Raw genomic sequence first — 22744 nt, 5'->3', positions numbered from 1 at the left:
GGCTACTTTGTGCTGCACCAGTATCACTCCTATTATAAATGTATTTCAGAGAGGCAAAGATCAATATCATTTATGAAATAAGAAAAAGAGAAAAAATCGAAACGTTACTCCGTCGCAGCAGAACAAGTCTCGAAATACTTGAGAAAAACCTGCAGGGCTGGCTGATACGTGAACCGGCGTTGCATATGTTTTGAATCCAGCTTGAAATGTTAGAGTTGTACCGAAAACAAATTTAACCCAATTCACACATTTACACATGAATCACTGAGTTGTTACTCTTTCTTTGTTTTAGTTGGCATTTCGCATCTCATTGTGCAGAGAAGTGTGACGTCCCCAGACGGCAGGTCATGCACGCACCCCACCATGCCTTCGAGCCATTTCTGTTAGGAAGAGAAAGCCTCATTGCTGGGATACAACCACATGCTACCCCCTCTGAGTCTGTGTACAGTGCCTCCCAGCATATCCCATAGCAACAAGAAAGCTTGTCTTGGTTACGTTCAATGCCGGCTGCTACGAGTGAATGATCTCTGCTGCAAGTTCTCTTCCCCATCCGTTCGGAAAGTAGAAGACAGAAAAGGCATTATTTTCATGTCCTGCTCTTTATTTTTAATATCGAGGAATTTATTTCCTTCTGGTTAAAGTCGATGAACTTTGCGGCATCTCAAAACCAAATGTTTGGTGAGTAGGCGGGCGCGTTGCTACTGGTTGCCATGGCAGCCGTCCATGCAGAGTGACAGAGCAGAGGTAAAGAGGCAGCCAGAGGAGCTTCAACCAGCCGAGCGTAGGGCGACGAAGGCACAAGAGGGAACACGCAGACTGGTAAGTTTTCAGAGTGAGCTTCCCTCTTTCAAAAGTGTTATTATGTTTACAGAAAGTGTGAAATACAACGCGTCTTTCCAAAACACGCATTTAAAGTTAAAAAAAAGATAAGACGAATGAGTCCCACCTTCGCTAGCCATGTCGTAGGAAGTATTCCAAGGGTTAGCTGGCAGTTTTTGTTGGAATGAGATTCGGCCAGCTTTATCAGTATTGCAGTGCTTTAAATGGAAACACAGAAGTTCACGGACTCTTTATCTAGAGAACTTGTTTGCTCCTGACAAGTTCCAACAACATGTATAGCTGCAGCGCCTATTTAAAGCACGGGCACTACAGTTTCCAAAGGAGTGACAACGCCAATATAGGGAGGTTAAAAAACAGGGGAAAGTTCCTTGACAGTAAACAAACAAACATTTTAAACAGTCGTTGTAGAAAGCGTGTGTCATGTGTTTCATAAGGAAACCAAGTATTGTGTGTAGAAAACATGTTACAACACATAGACTAAGAAAGAAACGTCAAGTAACTGTTAACTGTGACTTTGTAATCATGCAGCTTTAAGGAATGGTGCAGGCTAAGAGGATGTTAATTCGCTGACAGCGGCTAGGTGAAAGCTGGCTTGAAGAAACAGCGAATAAATATCTGTTATCGAAATGTTTACGTTAGTGATTTGATGGTCACAGACTGAACCAGTAGCAAAGAAACCTATAACATGTTTGCTTAAAGCAATCACTGGCAAAGGCTATAGGTCTGACTTTGGCAAGCTGGCGCAACGGTTATTTATTTATTTTTTATTGTAATCATATGCTTATGCATTTACAAATCCATCGCAACCATCACCCACCCTCATTCTGCAGGTGAGCTCACCATCTCTGGTGGTTATCGAAGCACCCGCAGCCTGGACACCATCAGACTAAGAAGTGTAAAAGTGTAAGAAAAGAAAAAAGAAAGTCAACAGGACTTTTCCATCTATGCACCCAAAATCTGGAACAACATCCCTGTATCCTTCAAGCCAACCCACCCCCCAAATATTACTAAAATTTAGTAAAGCGTTGAAGACTCACCTCCTTAAAAAACACTGCAGCACAGTGCATCAACCGTCCACATCCCATTGTTCTCTCCCATTACTCGTTCACTTTAACGTTGACAATTTTGACTAGGTTTGCACTATAGAAATAGCATATACATACATTCTCCATATGAAACAGAAAGGAAAAAATAACTATTCAGCAGCCTACACATGGAGGCCATATCCTTGAAATAAAAAAAAATGTAAAAGAAAATTATCTATTGCAAATAAGTGCATGCAAATACTACAGGTTTTCCTAGAAAACAGGTGTACTTCAGACATCAATAGACGCTCTCTCTACTTCTAATGCACATCTCATAAAAACTAACCCTGGGCGGAGTTGGCGGAGTGGGGCTTCTCGGAGCTACGCGAAGTGGGCGAGAAACTACGCCCACCTCCGCACTCCGCGTAGCCCCACTCCGCAAACACCACTGGCCGCCAGCCCCGCCACCCGCCTCCCTCCCGCCCTCCCTAAATACTTTAAATTAAAGGAGTCTAATAATAATTTAAAACGCACTTACCTTGCCTGCCGCTGCCCGCTGCGTCCCTGGGGCTCACTATCTTCCGTCTTCCGTCTTCTTTACTAATGCGCATGCGCGGGCGGCCGCGCATGCGCATTTCTCACGAGAAAATGCGCATGCGCTGCCGCCCGCGCATGCGCATTAGTAAAGAAGACGGAAGACGGAAGATAGCGAGCCCCGGGGACGCGGCGGGCAGCGCGGGCAAGGTAAGTGCGTTTTAAATTATTTGATTCCTTTAATTGAAAGTATTTAGGGAGGGCGGGAGGGAGGCGGGTGGCGGCCAGCTACGCTCCGTCTGCGGAGCGTGCGTAGTGCCGCCTGGCTACGCCCGCTCCGCAAAATGCGGAGTAGGCGGCACTACGCACACTCCGTGCACGGAGCGTAGCTGGCCGCCCACCCCTAATAAAAACGTGCTTCTTCTTAGTGCAAAGAAAAGGCACTATTGTCTTTCAATTACTGTAACCAGATAACATTGTTTAATCACACAAGGATGACTAAAAAACTAAACAAAGGACAACAAAATTGAAAATGTAAAGATCTGAAAAAATATTGGCCCACAAGCTCTGACACTCAAGTGTACTTCTGTTTAGACAGATGTGCAAATTTAAGCCTGGGTGTAGTTCAATGAGCTCGGCTACACAGAACTCCACGATGTTAAAAAAAAAAACTCCATCGCACTGCGCGAAGCTCTGCGAGCAGCAGAGGGTATTAGATAAATGCCAGTTCGCTGTGATTTTCAGTGGCAGGTGCTTGTCCGCACTGTTCAATCCTCGCAAACGGCACCATACACAGTGCAAGCAGGCGCTGCTTCCTTTCTGCCGCTCGAGTAGATTTTTAATCGAGCAGCAGCTTTTCTCAACACGAACGGATGGTTTCTCAACGCGAGCGGTCGCAAGTATACGCGACCACTCGCAATGAGAAATCTGACCTCCAGCGTTGAGAAATCTTGCCAAGAGGTTGATTTTCCACGCTCTTGCTCGCCAACTTGACGTTGACGATCGCGAACAACGAAAAATCACGCAGAGAGGTGTCTTTTCCTTGCTTGCGCTCGCCAACTTGACTTGACAAACGAGAGAAAGGAAAAAAACTCCACTCTGCAATGCGAAGCAGAGTTTTTCGGAACTCTGTGAGCTTTGCGTAACGTGGAGTGCGGAAAACTCAGCAAACTCAGTGAGGGGAGCTGAGTTGCCACCCAGACCTAATGGTCATATGTGGTGTTATTACTCACAGTGATAAAGAGCCAATGGCTGAAAGGGGTAGACCCATTGATCCTTGATGTATGCTCTGATGAGTGGTAGGAAAATGTAAATGACTATTGATGAAAGAAATAGATGAAGATAGCAGATCTAGAGTCCTCTCTTTGTATATAGTGGAGAAGTGTGGCTCAATGGTTAGAGCGGCAGACCCTGATGCAGAGGTCTAGCCCGGGACCAGGGTTCAATTCCCCGCCTGGGCGGGTCTTGGGCTCAAAAAATTCCACGGACCAGATAATTCTCGCCTCGGTGCCTATTCTAATCATAGAGTCCCACTCTGCAACTCTGGGCAATAGCTTGCTTAATCTCCACAACGGCCCCCACAAAGCTAAGGATGCCTGGCCTTCACCCTGGGGGTGCCCAGGAGTGGACGCCTCACAGGGAAAGCCAGGACGGGTTCCACAGCGGTATTCGTACAAGCGCCTTGAGACCCTTGCGGGTGAGTAGTGCGCTATACAAGTATCAATTTACATTTACATATATATGTATTTGTGTGTTTGACTAAGGCGGCCTCAAAAAATTATTTTTATTTGAGCAGCTATACAATATAATTCTGATGAAAATCGATTAAAGTCATAGGTGATCTTTCAGGGGCCGTGCCTCTGTTAACTTTGACATATTCTAATTGTTAGCCTTCAAGACATTACGGGACAACATTATGTGATAGACATACATACAAGAAGTACATACGTTGACCTACAAGCAGGCAACCAAAACCCTGTTATTATAATGAAGGTATCTTCCTTGCAAGCCGTTTGTTGTTTTTCTTTTATGTGGAGTGTGATCTGTTATTTTCATGAGTTAGACATTTCAATGTATTTTCATTTGTGTCTTTGAACACCAGCGTGTTGATTATTTCTAATTTGGGAGGTGTTCCTAATGGAGAACACTGAAGGGGATGAGGCTGTCACGGAGGAGTTCCCCGCTGAAACTGCTGAGGAAGACGCCCTCCCACAGGGGACTGTAGAAGAAGATGCCTTCCCCTCTGCAATTGCCGAGGAAGACCTTTCAGAAGGTGATGGTGGGGACAGAGACAGAACATCTGCAAAAGCCAGCCGTGGAATCCCGCTCTCCCCACCTCTGATCTCTTTGAATAAAGGTAGGGTGTTGTATTTGTTTCCCTTTCACACGCATGCAAGATTAACAAGATTTTTATGTGGCAAATGAGTCCTCTGAGCGTTTCTGAGAGCATGGTTTTAAAACCTCCATTTGATTTCTGTCCATCCTCAGTCCATAGCGTCTGTGTTTTATCAACCAGGCTGGATATGATGTATATGGCCTTTGCTAAGGATAACAGAAAAGTGATTGGTGGATTGTTTGTATTGATCCCAGCCACTCATCATTAAATCGGCCAAAATCTAGTCTAGCCTATTATCTCACCATGTCACCCCGGGCAAGAACTAGTCATTTGCAAATCAGTCTTGGTAATGCTCCAATTGGAACAGTCCATCATGAAATGCCATGCAAGTCCCTTCTAAGCGAAAGCACAGGCAACCATGGGCCTGTACGGGCCTCATCAGTAGAGTGCAGCTTGAGTCCTATGACATAGTGAGCATGGGACACATGTATGGGGATATCCATCGCATGTTGGGCATTGCACTGAAGAAAACAAAGCGCATCGCTAAGGTCACATTCTTTTCTGGGAAAGATACTTTTTTCCTAGTATATCAAAATAATTAATTTCATTGCATATTTTTGTGGCGCCGCCTCTTATGCTTGAAGCTGTCACAGCCTGTCACCGTAGCAGTGGCGACGCAAAAGTGGAATGAGCTCTAATGGAAGCAAGGAAGAGGGGCCCTTGGTTGGTAATAAATGGCAGCCACAATGGGGCTGGTAGGATCCTCATATCCCTGGGACCTGATGCTACTGCTATTCCCCTGCACACCTGCCTAGTGTTGTGATCAGTGGATCACTTAAGAAACACTATCGTGCAGAAGTCAGGCCCTCAGGAGTTGTCAGGTTGCATAAGAAGAGAAAGCAGAAGGAGCACAGGGAGAGCAATATGGTCCATACAGTGACTTATGATACAGAACAGGAGGCATTATAGTCATTGCATGCAAGCAATTGTGCCCATGAAGGTCAAACAAGAAATGCAGGTGCCAATTCTCAGGGCAATATTAAAGGTAGATAATAAAATAAGATACGTACAAAGTAAATGCAGGAGAGGCAGAAACAGTTAAATGTGTGTGAGACTAAGGAATGAAATGAGAGGGGGTGATGTACTGGTAGGAAACCAAGTTTGGGCAGGTGTCCAGATCATGGCGCCATGGGATCAAGCGAGGATAAAAGAATGCAGGGCCACCATGGGAAGGACATGAGGCCTGAACACTTGGCGTTAGCTGCGTTGGAGTGATCGGAAGGGGATGGACAGTAGTGCAGGGTCAACAAGTTAGCTCAGGCGAGTGGTCGCCGAGAGTGGTGAATCAAGGAAAGGGACATCACGCATTGACTTCCTTAGTCATTTAAACCTTATTGTCTTGTATGTATTTCATTTGACCACATAGAGCCTTCCTCTTCCTAACCCAGGGCTTCTGAAACAGGACATGATCCTACTACTGAAAGTAAAACCTTTGCTTTGTAAAACCTTGGCACTAAGTGGCACATCTCTCACTATTCGGCTTAACATCAAAATAACGACATGTATTTCTCTAAAATGATAAACTCTTAAATGACATAAGTGACTAACCATTCATTGATGTGAGATACTAAATGCTGCTTATGAGAAGTGCTTCGAGAAGAGCTGAGAATGTGATACGGCAGTTTTATACAACCAGCATTAGTTTACTCCTTTTCCAGAGGTACCGTTTGCATACTGTGGAATATATGAATGCTGCTGTATTGTGTGAACGTAGGTGCAGCATGAGTGAGACCAGAGAGTAAACTGCTGTACTGTCATATATCGTCACCCAGTGTCCCATGTGACCGTTGTGAATGATGGTGCACATCCAGTGGTTCTCTGACCCTGTGTGTGCATGATTGACCTGACGTATGTTACACTTGATCACAGGTCAATATCTAATCATGACTCCTCCCTTAGTATGCCCACCACTCCTGGGAGCTGATGTCACTGGCACCGTTCACGACTAGTCATGTTTTGTTATGTCCTGAGTTACTCGGTTAGTTATAACATATTCGGATTCCTATTTCCTGAACTTTTGATTGGAAATATGCACCATGATTTAATTAATGTGCAATGTAATGTTTGTAAAATGTTGTGTCTGCCTTATGAGTCAAAATGTGGTCGTGCCTGCAAGGGGACTGAACAGATTCTTGGGGAGGTCCTGGGGTTTATGTCTTTCCCCCATCCCAGTGATGCTTTCCAAAAATGTCAAACCATTTTCATTTTCCGAGGCAAGAAAAATGTGCATCCTGTTTGACAAAAAGCTGTTCTCTGAGCTGAGCCACAGATAAGTAGTCACCACAGTTTTACTGACGCTAAGTCTGTAAAAGCGTTTACCCCTCCTCCACAAAAATAGTCAACGAGTCTGAGAAGCTCGATGCAAGGAGAAAATGTACAACAGTATGATAAAGAGAGCCACATGAATCTCTAATGCTGCCAAAACAACACACCTCTAAATTTGGCGCGTGATGAATGCCAGTAATTGTGGTGTTGGTCGCATCCTCCATCCTCAATCTTCATTCTCTTGATGAGCTCCTCTTGTCAGCCCTAGGAAGTACCCCCGGGCAGGCAGCCCATGGCTGTCCCGTTGCAGGTGGAAGCCTGCGCTTGAGCATTTCTTCTGAGACCTCTCTTAACTGACTTTATCCACGTGTTCTCTATGCAGAGTCAGAAGGCCCAGCATCCATCTGCTGTCCAGTGAAAGACATTGAAGAGTCTCACCTCGTACAGCACCAATACACCAGTTTATAAAGGCATAACTAGACTGCAGTTCCAAAGGAACCCCTCAGATGCGTAAAGACTGTAAATGAGGCATTCATTCATAAATTCTACTTTCACGGTCACTACCACTTACCCACTTTGAAAAGGGCACCTGGTAGGGGTCTATATATTTGATTAGAAAATTGAATCCCGTCTTTTCACATTCAGCTCGATTTTTGTTGCCCTTCCTATTGAATTAGACTGAAAATCACATTCTTCAGAGCCTACCTGTTGCTAATGGTAGACAATGCATTTCAGCCCATGAGCACTTAGTATTGTTGCTGGCAACAAAAAGTGTTTTTCATTAGGGTTGCTGGATTCTGCCTCAGCATAATTGCAGGGTGCTTTTAAGTTTTCTTACTTAAGTGCTTAGTCACTGTCTCCTTCCTAATGTTCATTCTCATTTGCCCTTGAGTTTTTCCTTCTTCTACAAATATTCTTGTCATAAGGATTCACTGCCTCTCTCTGTGCTTGGCCTCAGTTGACTGGCTTCACTGATAATGGATAAAACCATAATGTTTACTGTTGCTGCATTATTGCAGAATTCCTTTTGTCTCAGAAGGAATGTTATACACAGTGGCGGCCCCTCTGCAATGGCAGAGGAGCGTCGCCCCACTGCCTGGCTCAGAGCCAGCAAATGAAAAATAAAACGATGTTCTAGAATTGTTTTATTTTTCACGTGCAGGGTCTGAGCCATCGCTGTAGGGAACAGCGGGGCAAAGGCATGGGAAGAGGAAGGAGGAGTGCTATGTGAACTTCCAAAGTGTTAATATGTTTTTGACGGACCGTCTCATGCCGGCCAAACATACAAATGTTCACTTAGCTTTCTCCAGCCTGACTGCATTGAACAGCCGGGCTGGAGACACCCCACAGACTCCCTGGTCTGCGTGGAGCATCTTTCCAGCCTGCTCAGGCAAATCCTCTTTCTGGTCTCATAGCATGAGAGCAGCAAAAGCATTGGGTGGGAGTCTGTCACAGGGGCTGCTGGAACCTGGAAGAGGACAGGAGGCGCGATGCGGGAGGCAACCGCCGGCTTCAGGTAAGTTTTTATTTATTTTTGTATTCATATATATATATATATATATATATATATATATATATATATATATATATATATATATATATATATATATATATATATATTCACTGAAAAAACCATAGGTTATAGACCATATATAGTTAGGAATTAGCATTTACAAAACCTTATTTTACTCACACAAAACCATTGGTAAGTAAGTAATTCTTTATTTAGATATAAAAACATATCTTTAAAAGATTGCACAAATCACATTATGTACAGTTTTATAAATAAAAAATGATAAAAGAATAAAATGTAACCGTAAGCATGCTAGTTAAAACATTTCAATTCATAGATTGGCCCACCCGGGCATTGCAAGTTCTGTTAAAGTGCATGTTCGATCTTGTCAATCGGCAGTACAGTCTCCGCAATGTCCATTTTATCTAGGGTGCGGTAAGCGTGCTGAATGAATTTGGACAAGTTTATGTTTAAGACAGTATTATCTGGAGACAAAGCAGCGATAATGGCATGCCTACAGGTCCGAATTCCCAGCCTGTTCCATTCTGGCTTGAGCAGACGCCTGCGTTGGAAATTAAATGAGGGACAGATGCAGAGCACATGCAGGATTGTTTCTGTTGCTAACCCGCATCCTCTGCATGTTGTGTCTTCCTTCTTACGGCGCCAGGTGGGTAGGTTTTGGAGAAAGCGCCAATCTCCCATTCTTAGGGCTATCAAGCAGCGCTTTAGATAAAGTGAAAATGTCATGGAGAGGTAGGCTGCAGGGGTCAGTCGATTGTAGGAGTTAACTACCGCCCAGGAGTGACTACGTTTCGTGACAAGAGCTTTGTCTAACACCAGAGATTTCAGTCTTACACATTTTTTGATTACATTTTTAAAAACAGTCTGACTTGGGTTAAGAGCCCAGAGATCAGCAACTGACATTTGATGGATGTAATAATTCAGAAGGCACCCGAATGTTCCCCCTGGATTAGTCTCGTTGATTTCTTTCCAGATTAGGGACTCTAGTGTACCTGCTTCGGCCTGTCTTAATTTATGACACAGCTTGAGGTAAGTACCCACGTTAGAAGCTTCATAGTTGGTTAATCCCAGCTCTAACCTAATCTGGGCCGGGGAAGCAGTGCTCGGTAAATGAAGTACCTTTCTGTAGATTTTGGTTGTGTGTTTGTTTAGGGCAGTATTCATTTTACCTTTAAAGGTCTCTATACCATAAGAAAGTGTTGGTCCAATTTTTGCTCTAAGGACTTCTAGTAGAGGGGCAAGGGTTGGACCTGAGAGTTTCTTCGATAGCTTGGCCAAGGATACCACTAGGGCCGTAGTTTTAGCTATGATCACACTACTTTGCTTTAAAAAGCTGCCCCTTGCGTCCAAATGGACCCCTAAGTATTTGTATGATTGGCCAATCGAAAGATTTATTTTGTTAATTGACCAACCACCGCCGCTGTAGTGTTTCTTACCAAAAGGGACTATCAGAGTTTTCTCCATGTTAATTTCTAATTGATTGCCAGTCGTATATTGCGATAGTGCAACAAGGAGCCTTTGTAACCCTACTCTAGTAAGACTAAACAGGGCCAGGTCGTCGGCATATAAAAGATTACATATTGCCGCTCCTCCTATTTTGGGTGGATGACTATTTACCTTGTCTAGAATACTTGACAGGTCAGATATGAATAGGTTAAAGAGAAGAGGGGCCAGCACGCATCCCTGCTTTACACCGCGTGAGGTCATCATTTTTCGCGAGAGGTGCGAGCCGGACCCTAACTTCACTCGAACCCATGTGTCAGAGTAAAGCTGAATAATTGGGTTCAGTATGTTGTTTGGAATACCCCACTGTGTCAGTTTTTTCCAGAGAGCCGCCCTAGGCACTCTATCAAACGCTGCTTTAAAATCAACAAAGCAGCAGAAGACCATCCTGTTTGTTGATAACGCTTTATCGATTATAGTGGAAATTGCCAGCAAATTTGTCGTAGTTCCTGAATTGGCAACAAACCCTGTTTGGTTCAGGGGGATCAGATCGTGGTCCTTTGCCCATTGCCTTAAATCCTCCAGAATGAGTCCTGCAAAATGTTTTGCCTCTATGTCCAGTAGGGCGATTAATTTATAATTGTTAGGCATAGCACGTGATCCAGATTTATGAATGGGATGAATTATTGCGCCCCGCCATGAGTCCGGGATTGTCCGTGTTCTCAGGGTGTAGTTAAAGAGATTTAGTAACACCATGGACCAGAAGGGAATGTCCGATTTGAATAGCCTTTGTGGTAGGCCATTCGGGCCTGGTGCTCCATCTTGCCTCCCTTTTGTCACAGCTTTGGCAACTCGATCCTCAGTTAGTGCATATGCAGGGGTGGGTCCTCGGATTGTATCAACCATTGAAATTCGCATATATAGTTAGTTGCACTGACTATATATCGCGCACCCGCAATCCACTGCTGATCATGTCACATATTACATCATTCATGACATGGTCAGTGACATCACTGATGACATCACTGATGACATCTCAAATGACATCACTGATGACATCACTGACGATTGACATTACTGATCACATCACTGATGACATCATTCATGTGATAATACGATGAACCTCTTCAGACTCTAATATAACCTTAGATACACTCTGTGTAAACAGACACTCACAGACTGTCACTCATCCATGGAGTTACTCACACACCTAGTCAGTCATGCAAAGAATCAATCACACCTCCATTTCCTCAACTATACAGTTATACACACCTTACTTATTCAAACATATACTAACACATATTTACTCTCTTATACAATCCCTGATACAAGTTCACAATGATCCATACAGCCACTCACACATTCACTGGCTCTTATGCACAGTTATTTATATATGTCAACTCTCACATGTACTGTGTTTCACATATGTACTTACTTTGACATGTAGCATTGAGATATCCATTCACTCACCAATACACTCATGCACACAGTCAACCGCCCATACAGCTGTTTCCACATGCACTTTTAAACCCATACATCTAGTGAATCAACTGCTCACACATCTATGCACAGAGTCATACACCTCCCAGCCACCCACACACACACTCAGTCTCCCATACAAATACTTGGGCAACCAATCAATAACCCATATAGTTACTCATATAGCTACTGATCAACACATGCAGCAGTTTACAGAACAACAGACATAATGATGCACAAATTAAGACAGTTTAGTCACTAACCCATGCACTCAGTGAGACACATTTAATCACTCACTCATACAGTCAGTCATGCACCTACTAAATCCTTCATCCAGACACTTATACATCTACTCATTCTTCAATATGTAAGACATATTTTAACTTTACAGAAACATACAGTCACCGGATGTTGTCATCAGTGATGTCATCAGTGATGTCATTTGAGATGTCATGAATGATGTAATATGTGACATGATCAGCAGTGGATTGCGGGTGCGCGATATATAGTTAGTGCAACTAACTATATATGCGAATTTCAATGGTTTTGTGTGAGTAAAATAAGGTTTTGTAAATGCTAATTCCTAACTATATATGGTCTATAACCTATGGTTTTTTCAGTGAATTTTCAAGGTTTTGTAAATGCTAATTCCTAACTATATATGGTCTATAAGCTATGGTTTTTTCAGTGAATTTCAATGGTTTTTTAATAGCAAATATCAAAAGCTGTAAAATGTATTCTTCTTTTAAAGGAAAAATATATTTTATATGTATTTAATATAATTTTTTTATGTATATAAATGTTTTGAGGGAACGAATTTATCAAGTATCATGCTGAAGAAGAGTGTGGGGAAAAAAAAACAAAGAGGAGGACTAAGAAGAAAGAACAATCAGTTCAAAAATACAATTGCTTTAAAGCATGAAGTGCTTTTCCACACATTTACATTTAAATAACCCATATTAGAACATACAAAATATCTACAGAGGAGACGGTGTAAGTTGAATTTTAGACTCTTCATTGGTACCTACATGTTGGTACTTACATCACCCACACAACACAACAGCTCTATTCAGAGCTACCCTAAATCAAAGCACTCTAAAATATTATTTTACTATTTCCCTTGGTTTTCCCCTTGTTACGCTTTCCGGAACGCTACCCGGTGCGCGGACCGGGCCCTAACCGTGCGAAAATTTGAAAAAAAAAGTTTTTTTTTTTTTACATATATGGGCCTCCTCAGCCACCCTCAGAAAACCTAGGGGGTCAGGATATGTATCCCGTGCTTCCTTATACCCATTCCCAACATTGTTTATCCTCCATCTTGTGACTTAATTCGTCCGAAACACAAGATGGCGGAATCCCGTTACGCTACCGGTGAGCTACCCAATTCGCGTACCGGGTAGCGCTTCCACCGCGAAAAATCGAAAAAAAATGTATTTTATTTTTTGGCCCCGCGGGGCCCTTTAATATCCCCCACATCAATCCTAGGGGGTCAGGAGGGGTCTACCTTGCCCCTTTCATTCATTTCCCCCTTCGTTTATTTCCACCTCTTGTCTCTCGATCCAACCGAGAGACAAGATGGCGGCCGCTCCTGACTGTTTAGAATGTTGAGAGTCACCGGAGAGCCAATCCGCTTCTCCTCGCGAAGTTCCGTTACGCGTCTGGTACGCGAACCGGGGCGCTAACCGGGACGCTGTCACAGATATATATATTTTTTTGAAAGTTAATTTCTCAAAATCCACTGGAGCACATATCTTGAGACCTAGCAAAGGCACATCGGGCAAACAGTCTTTACAATTTTGCCAAGTTTCATAGAAATCCATTCAGCCGTTCGAGCTAAAAGTGAGTCCAATCGCCCTATGGAAAACTCAATGTTAAAAACACGTTTTGGGACCCCCCTTTTTTCTATGGCAAAATGAAACCCCTTATTTTGTTCCTTTGCAAATTAAATGTTTTAAGTGTTAACACTTTATTCCAATCAAGATGACTTCAGGTGTGCCATACTTTTGTCATAAGTAAGACTGTTAGCGCTCTAGTTGTTCTTTAGAACACTCCGGGACATTCTGTCACTGGGCTATAGTTGGGCTACATCTGGCTGATATTTGGGCTACATTTGTTTTTTTTGTCTCTGGTGGCCATCTTTGGGCTACATTGGGCTACATTGGGCTACATTGGGCTACATTTGGGCTCTAACATATATATAGCCCAATATATATTTTTCAAAGTTAATTTTCGTAAAAACCACTGGAGCATATATCTTGAGACATAGCAAAGGCACATCGGGCTACCAGTCCCTACAATTTTGCCAAGGTTTGTGGAAATCCATTCAGCCGTTCGAGCTAAAAGTGAGTCCAACCACCCTATGGAAAACTCAATGTTAAAAACACGTTTTGGGACCCCCCTTTTTTCTCGGCCCCCGCTTGACGAAACCCCCCCAAACTTTAAGGGGATGCTCAGAAACAAAATGTGCCATTTTCCTGAAAATTTCAGCCAATTCCGTCCATCAACGCCAAAGTTATTCAACATAGAATTTTCAGAAATCCCTATTCAAAAAAATCCTAACTATATATACCTACTGGCAACCGCCAGTAGGTAATATATATATTGTTGGACTTGGCCCTTTTGGCAGGTTCTCCCCTAAACTTTTAGCTTTTAATTGTGACCTGATACTAGTTGTTTTTGGCTTCTGCGCAATTTAACACCGTGTCCCAGTGTAAAGTGCATGAGCAATCTGAGTGCGTGTAGTGAGATTGGCCTGCCCTCCCATAGCAATGCATGGGGAATATGCATGTCCATGGTAGTTCCTGATGTGTGGGGAGTGCAGGGGCGAGTTTGGTATGTGCGAACTCATGAGATTAAATGCTACGCGACGGTGTGCACAGATTTAATGTGTCTAGTGTAGAAGTGCCACTTCTAGAAGTTGGCATGTCTGTGTAGTAAATGTGAATTGACTGTCTGGCTTGTGATTGGCTGGAGCTGGCTGGTGTGCCTGGCTCCAGGAGTCAGGATGGGTCTGCCCTGGTGTCGAATGGAGAGATCTGCAAGTTGATGGGAGGGAGGAGTGCACCTGGGACCTGAATAGGGCTGGACCTTCCCTACACAATGCTGGCTCCGCCCCCTGTGGTGCGACTGATGTCCCTAGCCTGTCCTGTGATTGGGGAGAGGGGCTGAGCACAACAAAGTGCTCCAGAACCAGCTGCGTCTGGTTTTCCCCCTACCCTGCAGCCTCCAGACAAAGGAAATGTATGTAGAAAAAGGGGCTGTGACCCCAGGTAAAATGTTCTCTGGATCTTATCTTGAGGGGGGCCTGCTGCTGCTGCTGGGTGCCAGGAGGTACCGCGACTGGGGACTGCCTCCTGCCTGGAGGGCCTTGTGAGCTGGCCCCTGGGCCCAGCCTTTGCCCCCCGCCTTCCCTATAAGACTTTCCTGGGACTTTGTTCTGCAGCGCCTGTGAGCGCTTTAATATCTATAGAGGGAGCAATGCTGTATTGATTCCTGGGCAAGGTCGCTGGACTCATGCCCTGGTGAGCGCCCTATTCCTGCCCAAGAGGACAGCTGCTGGCCTGCAGCGCGAAGCTGCCTTGGGTGAGATTCCCATCGTGTTTGGGGGCCAAACGGGAGCCCACCCGCATTATTGCCGCCTTCGGGATTGATTCTTAGAGCGGGTGCCACCCAGCACTGGTACCTTCATAGCGGGTGCCTACCCCACATATTTGCCTGGTTGATATACCTAGCGGGTGCCCACCCCGCCAGGGACTGTACAGTGGAAGACGGGAGCCTACCCCAAGCTGCGGGCCGAAGAAGCCTGTGACATCCAGTGGACCGCCGTGCTGCCGGCGGCGACCCGGAAGTGGAAGCCAGAAAAAGGAAGCGGACGGGAGCCCACCCCGCGTTCCTGTACCCGGAGGGAGAGCCCGTGGTACTTCGTAAGACAGAGGAGGTTGCCGGTAAAGAAAGGGAGGGCGGGAGCCTACCCGGCCTCCCTGGACGTCCTGGCACAGTCAGGAGAGCCCTGCCTTCCAAGTCTGACGGCGGGAGGGTCCACCCCCCCTGCACAGAAGAGACCATCCAGGAAGCCGCTTCCTGCCCGGCGCGAGCAGGAGGGAAGGAGGACGCAGGGAACGGCTGCCTACATCTGGACGGGGCTCCCGTGGTAGTGAAGGGAGCCCCGCGCACAGCCCAAAACGTCCCGAGCCTCGAGGGCTCCAACTAAAAGTCCCAAAGCCAAGAGACTGGAGGAGCGTCCCAAGCAGTCCGGTGAGTGTACATGGGCTGGGGGGAGCTCCAGGCATGTTCGTGGTGCCGGATTGAGGCCCTGTGTCCCGCCTGCAGACAAGAGCGGACCCGTCTGCGGCCGTAATGTGGGCCTGAGGCCTAACACTACACTGGCGACGAGGCGGGTCGATAGCCCCGCATGCCCACTGACCGGGCCTTCATCGCTTCGTGTGAGGGAAGAGAGGAGCGCAGCAAGCGACAACCCAGGTACCCTCTTTCACGCAACCCGTGACAGAGGTAGGAAGAGTGCTCCTCACGTCGCCTGATCACGCTTCCCTGGCCCGAGAGGATCTGCACCGCCCACACATGCCCCCCCTGCCAGCATGCCGGCCGCAGCCCTGCTGTAAAGGGAGGACGACACCGCGTGCCTACACAGTGCCGATGCTGCAGCCCCAGGGCCAGACTGCCCACTACTGAGGTTAGTGACATGCTCCGAAGCACCCACGGCTGCCCCACCTGCTATATATCCCATGAAAGCGAAGGGGGCCGTTCTCAACAACGGCCCGAAGCCCAGGATTAGAGCGTCACAGCCCTGCAACGACCGTATGGGGTGCCCGCTGCTGCACCGAGAGAGCTGCCTCCACGAACGCATGGTCCGCTGACCCCCAAGTGGCGGCGGTAGGGAAACAATCGTGGACCCATCACGCTCCGCCTACCGTAAAGCCCCGAACATCCTGCCGCACTGACAGCTGCCCAGCGTAGTGGTGCCACTAGAAAAGGCTGGAAGGGCCCCGTGCCGGTTGCTGGCGGCATGCATTGACGCCTGGGAGCTCGAGGAAAGCCGCTGCAACAGGCCCAGAGACGGAACCTGCAGGCAGCGCCATCTGGCGGCCGCTTCCACTGTCAATCGGCCCAGCAACACACGCGGCAAGTATACGTGGGTCCCTACCTGACGGGAAATGGAGTCCCCTGCCACCGTTGCAAGTGACCACCAGCTCCCCATGAGAGTCCCAGGCCCCTCACCTACACATGCCGGGAAAGATCGGGCATGCATCGCTGGACACGTGGAGCCTGCCTGTTGAGGGGGAAACCACTGCACCACACGCTGAAGACGCCGACAGCACCCCCTAGTGCGCACCCATCCTCAATCAAGGCCCGCATAACCATGCCAGATTCACCCCCTCAGCACCAGGAGCAGCAGCGCGTCTGCACCAGGGAAGGACACAGAGCACCGGCAAGGGTGCCCTTCTTTAGGGCTGCCATAGCCCAGGAAAGCAGGCCACAAAACAGTGCTACCCAGCGGCCACGTGCCTGGGCCGCATCTAAGGAACCAAAGCCGCCACAGAGCTCAATGGAAGTGCTCCAGCACCCAGAGGCCCAGTACGACGCTAACCCTGGGAAACCCCATGTGACCTAGACACCACGGTGCGCGCTCACGCTAGGCCACCACAAAAGAGGAAGCAAGGCTGCTGCTGCTACCAGCATCAGCAATACCTGACAGCTCTCCAGAAAGAGCCCTCTGAAGAATGGATATACTGCATGGCCAGAACAGGCAGTTAGCCATACCCCAGCACCAAGTTAACCACACTGCGTCCTCGGCCTCCGCACTGCAGCCCACAAACAGTCGCCGCACAGATTCCTGCACCGCCTCCGAGAGTGCACAAAACTTCCAGCAACCAGGGCAAGCCACCGCAATCACCACAACGCCAACTGGTAACTCCCCAGACGCAACGCGCCACAAGACAAATGGACTGACTGGCCAGAACAGTTAACCAGCTGTGCCCCACGACCGTCAGCCCAGGCAGCACCACAAACCGGAGGAGAAACCCGAACACCCCACTACCCTGCCAGAAGCGGCAGTCCAGCACACTAACTGCCCACCGCGACCGACGGCTACAGACCTGCGACCATCGAAGCGGCACTGTACCCCACGGACCAGCTGCACCAGGGCACCACACACCATCCCGCTAACTGATGGGCAACAGCAGCCAGCCAATCTCAGAGTGCACACCACCGTCACCAGGAAGACTGCCTGCTCACGCCCAGTAGCTGAAACGGACTCCACCGGACACAACAAGACCTGCCCGAGGAGAATATCCATAGAGTGCCCCACCTGCACCCTGCAAGCGTGGACAGCCAGGACGCCTGTGAAGATAGCGAAGTCTCCAGGTGAATGCCACTATGGAGCCCCAAGGTGCCCCAAGCAGCACCAGCACAAAGCAGCATCAGATAGGCAAGAGAACCGCCAGCCACCTCTGCAAAGTACGGGGAGAGACTGACAAACCCCCCCCCCACAAAAGGAACTGCAAGACACTCAAGCATCAACACCAAGGAGGCTGCAACACAAACCTCATCGTCACAAGAAGAAGGCCAACCACAAACGGCATCCCCTCAAGGGAACTGACCATGTCGACAGGCAAGAAAGACTGGTGCAAGTTTGCACTGCACATGTGGCTGCCCAAAGCCACCGCCAGTGAAGAGGTCGCATCACCCGCCCCCACTGGTGAACAGGCGCAACCACCAACCACACCACAGGCACCCCAAGTGCCAGAAGAAAACGTCCAAGAACGAGAACAAACATGCAAAGAGCGCGCAAAGCCGAGAAGAGCACAGAAAGCAACATCAGTGAACCTGACTGCACAGTCAGCACCCAGGAGACCTCTCCAAAAAGAAGCACTGCTGAACGCAGGTAGGAGAACGCCAACGTCTCCACCACGCCAGCGAAGCCCCGCAGCGGGTGGAAGACCACACAACAGTGTCCTCCCTCGCACTGCCCAAAGATGAAGTCGGCAGTGACCTACGACAGGCAAGAGAGGAGTTGCACACTCTACGTGGCAGGCCGCCACAGCACCAGGCGCTCCAACAAACAGAGACACAAGACCAGACATCATGTCGCCCAGCAAGCTAGGAGCACGTCACCAAGTGACTAGTCCAGACAAGCCTCCCAGAGCAAAGGCAGAAGCCGGCGCCATGACAGCGCCGCCTCGAGGTCCAAACGCATCGCCCTCGAAGAAAAGAAGAAGAGTGACAGCCCTGTCACCCCAAAGACCGGATAAGCACAGGTGGGCTGAACAAGCCAACAAAGGGAGAAGACTGAGGACTCACAGCCAGCCAAGAGCACACCCTGACACACCAGACAGCCACCAAGGCGGACTGACGTCCCTGGATACAGCCTCATGGATGAACCGAACGTAAGCCACAGCAAGCGCCAGCCGCGTCTCATCCTAACGCTTCCCCAGGCAACCGCCCGTCACTGAGCGTCGGCAGCCTGAGTCGAGCGCATTCCTGCTCATGTCCGCAGAGGCCACAGGTGAAGATCAGCACTGAGTGCCTGCCCTCACACTGCCTCAAGATGGAGTGGCCCCACAACAGGCAAGAGAGGATCCCCACACTCTACGTGTCAAGCCGCCACAGACACTCCACCTCAGCAAGGTGGAGGCACATGGCTGTCAAGTCCCCCCGGACATCCAACACTGCCAGCAAGTCACCAACACCTGTCATCCAGAGTCACTACATGGCTGGCAACCACCATCACCCCAGCCATCAGCACCTGTGTCAAACAACACCACTCCCAGAAGATCGGCGGACTGGAGTCCTGCACTGTCGCCACACCAGCCGACAACAGAAACCAGAGACCAACTGTGAACCTGGCCTACATCAAAACCGCGGCAGCGAAGGCAAGTCTTGGCCAAGACTCATCCACCCGTGAGAGTTGTGTGTGCGACTCAGTAACGGCTCCTCAGCGGTCCTGCAGCTGCCCCCAGACGGCACACAAGCAGCCCTCAGCGCAGTCCTCAGCGCAGCCCTCCTACTGTCCTGCAGCAACCCCGACAATGGGCCTCCCCAGGCGGGAGAGCGAGGAGAGACTTTGCCCCACCGACAGGTTACCTGTCACAGCCAAGCAGTTCAACAAAGACAGTCGGCCCAGCAACACCTCTGTGAACTCTCACAAGGAATATTAGAACCCACCACAGACCGTCACCGACATCAGCAAAGTAGAATCCAGGCAAGGCAGCAAGACATGTCATCGTCAGCAAACTGACGGTTTGCAGCGGACGTCTCCAAGCCAGCAGTCGTGTCCTGAGCCCCTCAGGTTAAACTACGGGTGCCCGCCGAGAAGGTTCTGCTGCAAGCCAAGTCACCAGCCCAGGTCTGCTGTCGTCCGGCCACCTGACTCTAGAGAGATGGACCCTGTGGAAACTAGTTAACTGTTTGTTTTATTCCCACAGGTTGGACTAGCATTTTGTTTGTTTCTCAATAAAGTTGGGGAGGAATGTAGTATCCTGCGAGACACGTTCTAGTGTCCCGCATGAAGTTGGTATTCCACCCACTACATCGAGGGCTGGGCACTCTGCACCCCCACACCCATCCATCACGGGTGCCACGAGTGACGTGGCCCCGTCAATAAAAGGGCCCAGGTGAACGTGCTCGAGGCCAGTTACTGTCATACATCTCCTGGTTTTCGTGTCACTCATTGCCGTAATGTGGGCCTGAGGCCCAACACTACAAACACCAGGGACCATTCTCGTTCCGGTCCCAGGGTCCCTGCTCTGGATCTCAGGGAGTGCGCTCCTTCGGCTCCTGCAGTAGGGCCACCACATCCTCTGTTCCAGGAGATGTGGCTGCATAGTTCCCTCTCGTACAGGGCCCGTAATCCTTCACAGCTCGTCCCAATTTGGATGGGAAATGCTTGTTTTACCCTGGTTCCAGCCGCTGCTGTACCAGCACCAGAATGCGAGAGGTAAGAGTGCTGGATTTCCGTCCCAGGGATCCGCCAGTCATCGGGGTTCTGCAAGACCCAGTGATTCAGCCGCGTGCCGGGGACCTCCACATCATGTCTTGATGGGCCCGATCTTCTGCCCTCAATGCGTTCGGGCCGTGCCTTCCAAGGCACCAGGAGGTGGGAGGCAGGGGTGCCGAATCTTCACCCCGGTGATCCGCAAGTTGTTCGGGACCTGTCAGGCCAGCAGTCTCGGCTGTGCGCAGGCCTAAGCTTTGGCTGCGCTGCAGAATCTCGCTGCAGCCTGCACCTCTCAGTCCCGATCTTTGCTAATTTAATTTTCCCCCGCAGAGCGGGTATCTTTTAGAGGAGAGGATTCTTGCCAAAGGTGATGATTCAGATGTTTTTGAATTTCAGGATAAATTATGGATGCTTAGTCACTCTGCCCAGAGCTCAGCGAGGCACGTCGTAATCGGCCATGTTGTTGGCCACGCCCCCCCAAGGAAAGATGTTTTGATAAATATTTGCCATATCAAAACAGGATGCACACCTTGTTTATTAACACTTTTAAACATTCTTCCATTATTATCAGCCTCGTGCTGACCGGTGAGTGCCAAGCCCAGGAAGCACTCTTTTAATGAAACACCATAGCAAGTGGAGCGACATCTCGCTCCACCCGATCGCACTATTGAGTTATGCCTTCACGGCAGTTACATTCCAGAGAATACTCCATTTTCAACTTGCTCCTCATACTCTTTACTCATTTTCTCAGTTGTAATGTGCTTTAATTCCACAGGCGGGGTGATCATGCATTTTCCTAGATTTCTAGTGCTCCCACTGTGCCCATCCGGACCTCTTTAGAAAGAACACGACATAGGCATTTCTTCATTCAGGCGCAGTGTTTAATAAAACCCAATGCATTTCGTGCTTAAAAGCACTTCTTCAGGGGTCACTACAATCAGATAAAACAGTCTCCAATTAATACAATCTCTGCGTTTGCACAGTTTATCATGTACTCAAAATTTTCACAACATTATACGCAAAAACGGTAATTATTTTTAAGAAAAACAACATTCTTCCTGTCTACCCAAACCATCAACAGCTTGCGTTTTAACCTTGAAATTGAAATTGAAAATTCACACCCTTCATTCCCTTGTGATTAAATCACTCTATCACAACATCCTATTACCACCCTCGTGTTGCCCCATGTTTATAACAGTCTCAGTGCTTCATGCCCCATTAAACATCTTGCCTTGTTTGTTTAGTTAATTAAGCTCTGTTCCTTTTACTAAGCATCTGCTCTGAAATATTATTCACTTCCCTCGAGAAACATTTTAATACTACTGGCTGTTTAACATACCTGCTCTGAACTGCTTAAAAACATTGCATCCTCCAAGCGTCTTCAACCAAATCTTAACATCGCCCCTCCCTTCCTCTTCCTTAAAACCCTTTCATTCTCCCCACCCACTCAACACGATGTGAATCTCGCGCTTTTTTAAAAAAACATTGCAATTACTTCCGCCTACTGCTGTTGCTTAAACCAAACTACATTACCCATCGGGCACTACATAGCACCTTCAAAGTACAAAGACAGTCTCATACATTTAAAAACCGTTTATATGTTATGAACTCAACTATTGTTCATGATATAATGTAATTTCCCTGATCATTTGAACTCTGTCCATAATGAAGTCACGATGTAATTCTCGAGCGAGTGGAATAAACGCATTTTTCTGTCCTTTTAAACATTTCAACATTCTTGACCACGTGGGTGCTATCCCGGTGTTAGGCTTCTAACTAATACATCACATATCAAAACAGGATGCACACCTTGTTTATTAACACTTTTAAACATTCTTCCATTATTATCAGCCTCGTGCTGACCGGTGAGTGCCAAGCCCAGGAAGCACTCTTTTAATGAAACACCATAGCAAGTGGAGCGACATCTCGCTCCACCCGATCGCACTATTGAGTTATGCCTTCACGGCAGTTACATTCCAGAGAATACTCCATTTTCAACTTGCTCCTCATACTCTTTACTCATTTTCTCAGTTGTAATGTGCTTTAATTCCACAGGCGGGGTGATCATGCATTTTAGAAATCTAGGAAAATGCATGATCACCCCGCCTGTGGAATTAAAGCACATTACAACTGAGAAAATGAGTAAAGAGTATGAGGAGCAAGTTGAAAATGGAGTATTCTCTGGAATGTAACTGCCGTGAAGGCATAACTCAATAGTGCGATCGGGTGGAGCGAGATGTCGCTCCACTTGCTATGGTGTTTCATTAAAAGAGTGC

General features: G+C 47.6%; 1 protein-coding gene across 1 annotated transcript in view; it reads left to right on the top strand.

Moving 5' to 3' along the window:
- Positions 1–509: 509 nt before the first annotated feature.
- The window catches only part of LOC147722959 (dynein axonemal heavy chain 5-like), a 1378573-nt gene continuing 1356338 nt past the window's right edge, over positions 510–22744 (top strand). The window contains exons 1-2 of the mRNA XM_086965349.1: positions 510–819; positions 4501–4755. Of these exons, the coding sequence (XP_086821475.1) occupies positions 4536–4755 (220 nt within the window). The 5' untranslated portion in view covers positions 510–819; positions 4501–4535. The remainder of the gene's footprint in view (positions 820–4500; positions 4756–22744) is intronic.

The sequence above is a fragment of the Lissotriton vulgaris genome, chromosome 4_1, assembly GCF_964263255.1.
Source record: "Lissotriton vulgaris chromosome 4_1, aLisVul1.2, whole genome shotgun sequence".
Classification (NCBI taxonomy): Eukaryota; Metazoa; Chordata; class Amphibia; order Caudata; family Salamandridae; genus Lissotriton; species Lissotriton vulgaris.
Note: the sequence above shows the minus strand (reverse complement) of the source record. Positions and strands in the feature narration are given on the sequence as shown.